At 30.8% G+C, this 6,004-nt stretch overlaps 1 protein-coding gene across 1 annotated transcript; it reads right to left on the bottom strand.

The window, feature by feature from the left end:
* Nucleotides 1-4,095: 4,095 nt before the first annotated feature.
* On the bottom strand, nt 4,096-5,551 carry LOC113855274. Its single transcript, XM_027486848.1, has 3 exons — nt 4,706-5,551; nt 4,440-4,583; nt 4,096-4,347 (listed from the first exon to the last, which is right to left on the bottom strand). Exons 1-3 carry the CDS (start codon nt 5,549-5,551, stop codon nt 4,096-4,098), a joined length of 1,242 nt encoding a protein of 413 aa, XP_027342649.1.
* Nucleotides 5,552-6,004: the final 453 nt, after the last annotated feature.

Genomic DNA, 6,004 nt, shown 5'->3' with positions numbered 1-6,004 from the left:
TCAACACGAGCAAGGAAGTTAGTCGCTGCTTCAATTCATTAAAACTTCGCTCACATTCTCGTCCATACAAAGGGTTGATCACAACGAGTTAACCGTGTCAATGGTGCAACTATCTTCGCAAATCTCTCTATAAATCTCTGGTAGTAACCTGCTAGGCCCACAAAACTACAAATCTCTGTGGCTATATTTGGCCTTTTCCACTGCAACACTGCTTCAACTTTGGAAGGTTCAACTGCAATTCCCTTAGCTGAAATAACATGGCCAAGGAATTTCACTTCCTCTAGCCAAAATTCATACCTAGACAATTTAGTATACAACTGTTTCTCTCTCAAAATAGTAAGTATAGTCCTTAAATGCTCTGCATGTTCCTCTGACAAACTAGAATAAATCAATATATCATTAATAAAGACTACCACAAACTGATCCAAAAAAGGTCTAAAGATCCAATTCATGTAGTCTATAAACACTGCCAGAGCATTAGTGACTCCAAAAGGCATTATTATATACTCGTAATGACCATATCTAGTGCAGAATGCTGTCTTAGAGATATATTCATCCTTTACTTGGATCTGATGGTACCCAGACTTCAAATCAATCTTAGAGAATACTTTAGCGCCTCTTAATTGGTCCATTGATAAATCTACAATTTATTGGATTTTTACTTATCTTTTTAGTGTTCTTTAATAGAAAAAATAGACTTAGGAAGTGTAAATAACATAGAAACACCATTTTGGTCAAATATCATAGGTTTCTTAATTTTTGGTTAATTTACATTGATTTACATAGATATAATTTGCATTTTTGATCATTTGAATAATTGTGCAAATATTCCATGGATTTTTAGCATTTGAGAAAGTTTGAGTTGAAAGTGACCACTTTGGATTCCATAGTGGACATTACAGCAAGCTAGATCTAGAAGGGTAGACCAAAGTGATCACTCTGATTCCATAGTAGACACTACAAAGACCCCAGTTTGAAGAGGTGATACGCGTAGCTACTTTGGTTCCGTAGTAGAAACTCTAGGGCAGATCAAAGTGATCACTCTGATCCCAAAGTGAACACTCCACAGAAGGCCAAGATACCCAATCTTGCGCGTAGCTACAATGAACCCATAGTAGACACTCTAGAGAGGGTCAACAACATGGTGACCTGCCTGTAACCACTTTGAAACCATAGTAGCAACTATGGGAGACCTGCGCGTAATCACTATGAAATCATAGTAGCTACTATGGACAAAAATTTCTGCACTATTGGGTGAACGAAAGATTTGTTGCAAATCCTCACCAAAATATAAACAGAAATTAATGTAATACTAGGGTGCTAACGTAGGTCATCTCCCATGAATCATTGGATGAGTAACCAAATATCAAACATGTAGTATGCAATGTATTCAGAAAGCAATTAAAACAAGCGAGTTTTGTGTGATTCCAATTTTAATGTAAAGACAAGTGATGAAATTAATGAGTCCAGTCAATGAAATGTGCAATCCTTCGTTTGTTCATGTAATTCTATCCCTATCCCTCTCAAGATTCAATACTTTTCCTCTTCCTCTGAATTAGGTTAACTCAAAAAGTAAGAATTAACCTTAACGTTTCATACAAATTAAGCAATTTACATGGGCTCCAACTCTTTTCTCCAAGATTACGCAACCTTAGAAATTAACTTAGGATTAAGCAAACTAAATTAAGAATTTCATTAACTCACTAAGGGAATTATATTGACATTCATACCCAGGAATTCAAGAATCCATGAACTCACTAAGGAATCCTCGGTTCACTTCTCAGTTTTGGCAGAGTTTCCAGGAAGCTACTATATCATTTTCTTAATTTACTATTGTTTAGGTTAATTCTTGATTTATTAATATATCATTTTCTTAATTTTTTTGTCCAAAGTCTTCAATTTACACTTTTGCTCAAAAAATACATTTTTTTCTTACATGTTAATTTTTTAAGGCTTATGTGTAGTTAGACTATCTTAATTTCTTATACATTTTCTTAAATAACTCAATTGTAGCTTAATAACCTTAAGATTAAATCTATCTTAGTGTGTAGCAAAGCTACTTTTGTAACATCCTTAATTTCTTATTCCATATAGATAATAATTTATAATGAAGAAGAGAAATGAAGTGAATTTCTTTATATTTATAGCTTAAAGAATTGAAGAAAATATAGAACTTACATTTCTTTTATTTTGTTTATGAAAACTCAAAGGTATTCAAATTACTAAAAGAAATAGTTCCAAAATTTTAAATTTATAAATAGAGTAAAAACTAAAAATTTACATCCTGGCAATTTATTTAATTCATATTACATGCTTATGAGAAAAAAAATAAATGAACAACACTACCCTTCAGTAAAGTAACTTTCTATCAAAAATTGAATGAAAACTACAAATTAAAAATAGATAATTATTAAAATTACAAATACACTTCAAATTATTATTTATAACAAAAGTTGTCAAAATATTATAAATTCAAAATAATTAGCATGAATATGGTTACAAATTTTTGTCAACTTTGAATGGAAACTAAATTAAAATTATTATAATTTTCAAAATTAATCAAAGTTCTAACAGAGCAGTCTTCCCTATAACTGCTTCGAGGATATGATACTAGAACGGACCAACCTTTATTTATTCTTCAATTTCATTTCCTGGAGAATGGTTCGTAAGAGTGAGTATCCTTTGCCCACTAAATCCTTTATTTTATAAATGAATCAAGTAATACATAGAACATTATTTAATACAGAATACATGTCAAAATAGGTCTACCTCATGTACTATATTAATAAGCCTATAACAGATCAAGCATCATAACAAGCATGTCATAATAAGTGTGTTATAACCATGTTACAACAATAATCAATCCATTATGACTCACCTATTACAATCATACATCTAACAATTCACAATTATTGCCTCTAGGATCCTTTGAGGTCTTCCATAAGTATAGATAGTTGCTAGTTAGCCCTTGCACATGGATACAATGTATACAATAAAAGGGTCGCTTAGCAAAAGTATAGTCAGGAAAAGAGTGTGAGGCCATGTGATGCATTCACAATCAATAGATTGAGTATACACAAGAGAATGTCATTCACCACCCTACGCTTCCCGCAGATTTCCCAAATCATCTCCATATTTTATACTCTTGGTGTATTGCTCCAACTATCTATACACATTTTAGTCAGTTTTTCATGACACATATTTCCTCAACACTTCTCAAATATTCATATCCATTTCTTTTTATCACTTTTCTCATGATAGTACAATTTCTACTCTTGTTCTTTCTCTTCATAATAAAAATTCACCATATTATGTCATTTATGTACAGTTAAACTATCAATCAATCATTTACATCAATTCTCTTTCATAATAAGTTCCTTTCACATGCAACCAAGTTCACATTAATTTCTTTCATTACTGTTCACTAGAAATAGATTTCATCATTCTATTCATCAATCAATTTCACATCATACAAATCAATACATTCTTACTTGAGAAAAAAATATTCTTTTGCGCCAAAAGGAATATTCTCTCGTCTATGTTTTTTTTTTTCCTTAGAAAACAATTCATTTTGTAAACAAGAAATATGCAATTGATAATCTAGGATGTTACAACTTTAAGATCCAACACTTGTTTTTGAACATAAATTTAAATTTTCTTAAAATTACTTTATAATTGAATTGATTTACTTAAGATAACTTATCAAATTTTGTATGTTTTAAAAAGAAAAAAAAATAGAATACTTCAAATATGATAGTTTCATGAATTTTATATATTTTGTAAAAAAAATTTAATCTTAAATAAGGTGAATGATTTCGTTTGGACAAATAATCAATATTTGTTTTCAAATGCAAAAAAATTTACCTGAGGCAATTTGGTGAATTGCATTTTGTTAATTTTTTTTTCTAAGCAGGATGTAATTGAAACTTTTAAAATAGATTATGCAATCCGTGCAAAACTAATATGACACTTATTACTAGAAATAATGATATTTACGTTGCCATAAATAAAATATCTCAAAAACTATTATAACTATTAGCTGAAGACATATAAATGTAAGAATGTGCCATATATAGTTCCTGTGTGAAACATTTCTTACATTTTGATTAGATTTTTAACATTTTCATCTGGTAATTGCTCTGCCAAGTATATGTAAAAATGTCCCATAGCTCCTGTCCGAAACTCGTTTTTATATCTAGACTCTAGAGTCAAGGTTTCACCATCATTAATTCTAACCGAACCAGGTTGCGGATAACAAACAGACATCCCAACAGCATAACCTTTTTCATTTCCTGCCTCTTTTCCTGTTCCATATTTAGGAGTTGAAGTGCATAAAACTCTTCCATCCTAAATTAATAAAAAATATATATGTTTAGAAGTGAAGATGTATTACAACAAATAAAGAGTATAGGATAATTATGGCAAACATTATACATCACCTGTCTATAGAGAGTTGCGTTGACAACACCTGTGTGCATATGAGCGGTGCCATATATGAGATAACCACCTTTTTCTAATGGGATGTTTGCTTTTTGGACATGAGGAGAGTCACCACTATGATTTGCCAAAATGGTGTATTCTGCCTGTAAGGACCATTAAAAACTTTGTTGTTCACTACTCTTAATAAAAGTAAAAGACATAATTAAATTTAAGTTAAAGAATCTATTTTTTTTTAGTGAAGTATTTTCTTTAATAACTTATATACCTGACAATCATGGATTATTTTGGAAATGTTTGATCTCACTCTATCTGTTGAATCAAGTATATAGACCTTAACGGGTACCTGATATTTGTCCCAATCAACCCACCTTATTTTGTATCTTATGGAAAGTCTTCTCTTTGGGCCTTGAAAACCCTCTCTTAATTTGCATTGTAAGTTATCTAAACAACAAAAGAGTCCACCCTTATAATGTGTGCTCAATGGTTGGCCATGAATGTCCCTTGAGACATTATAAAAGTTTTTTGGAAGATTAAAAAGGTCACATCTGCATTCACTGCAACCTCTCATATCTTGTACGCCACGTGTATCAATGGCCATAATGTTAAACAGCCATTTCTCTTCATATCCTTTTGGAATTTTTGTAGGATTACCTAGTTCTACTGCAAAAGGATCAGGAATATTTGAGATTGTTCCACGAGATTCACTTCCAAAGCCCCAATAATGTGGAAGAATATATTCATTACATGGCCCATCATTTCTTTTGTAAATAAAAGCCTCACGAAAATCTTGACTAAGCTCAGGGTGGCGTGAAAAAGTAATGTTTTCAAAGTATCTTATAGCAAACCAATGATGAAAATAAGTTTCATACAAAGGTACAGAATTTCCATCTTCATCAACTAGTTCAGCATCAAAACTCTTGACTCCAATATGCCCTCTTGGAAACTCAATATTCATAAATGTTTTTGCTACAACCAACCCTGGTCTTACTTCAAAACTCTCAGATATGAAAGTAGCTGTTTTGATATGATTTTGATAAGTTGAGTATATTGTGCTTGGAAGCAATAGCAATGTTGACAATAAAATTATCATTACTTTGGAAAATAACTTCATATTTACCTGTACAAAAACAAGAGTAATGTTACATAATTAGATGCAAATTAGCTATGTTTAGGATGTTATACTTTTGGATAACCCTATAGATTATACATTAGGTGCTTGAAAAAATAATAGTTGAAAAATACTAAGTGCTAAAACTTGGATGTTAAATATTGCATACCGCATCAGGAAAAAACAAACGGTTGACCATGGTAAAGATTCGATTCTGCTTGTTGAAAGTCGAAGCAATTATTGATAATTTAATATATTGATAAGAGAACAATTTTTGCATGTATGGAGGTCTTGTATGTTACTTTTATAATAGAATATTTTGATATGATATAACTGGCAAAACTAAATACAGATTCAACAAAAATAATAAATACGTGTTTCAATATGGATGACAGGTATATGAAATTAAGTGATTTGAATGAAAGTTGTCAAAAGTTAAATAGGATGTAAAACTAT

This window comes from Abrus precatorius, unplaced genomic scaffold (genome assembly GCF_003935025.1).
Source record: "Abrus precatorius isolate BTA unplaced genomic scaffold, Abrus_2018 Scaffold1, whole genome shotgun sequence".
Taxonomy (NCBI): domain Eukaryota; kingdom Viridiplantae; phylum Streptophyta; class Magnoliopsida; order Fabales; family Fabaceae; genus Abrus; species Abrus precatorius.
This window is presented reverse-complemented; position numbering and strand designations above follow the sequence as displayed.

Bases quoted from the DNA above. Each gene is read 5' to 3' on its own strand.
- LOC113855274 (XM_027486848.1), bottom strand. From the start codon at position 5,551: ATGAAGTTATTTTCCAAAGTAATGATAATTTTATTGTCAACATTGCTA. The intron at 4,584-4,705 runs GTATATAAGTTA...TGGTCCTTACAG, and splicing joins AAATAATCCATGATTGTCAG to GCAGAATACACCATTTTGGC. The intron at 4,348-4,439 runs GTGATGTATAAT...TTATTAATTTAG, and splicing joins ACGCAACTCTCTATAGACAG to GATGGAAGAGTTTTATGCAC.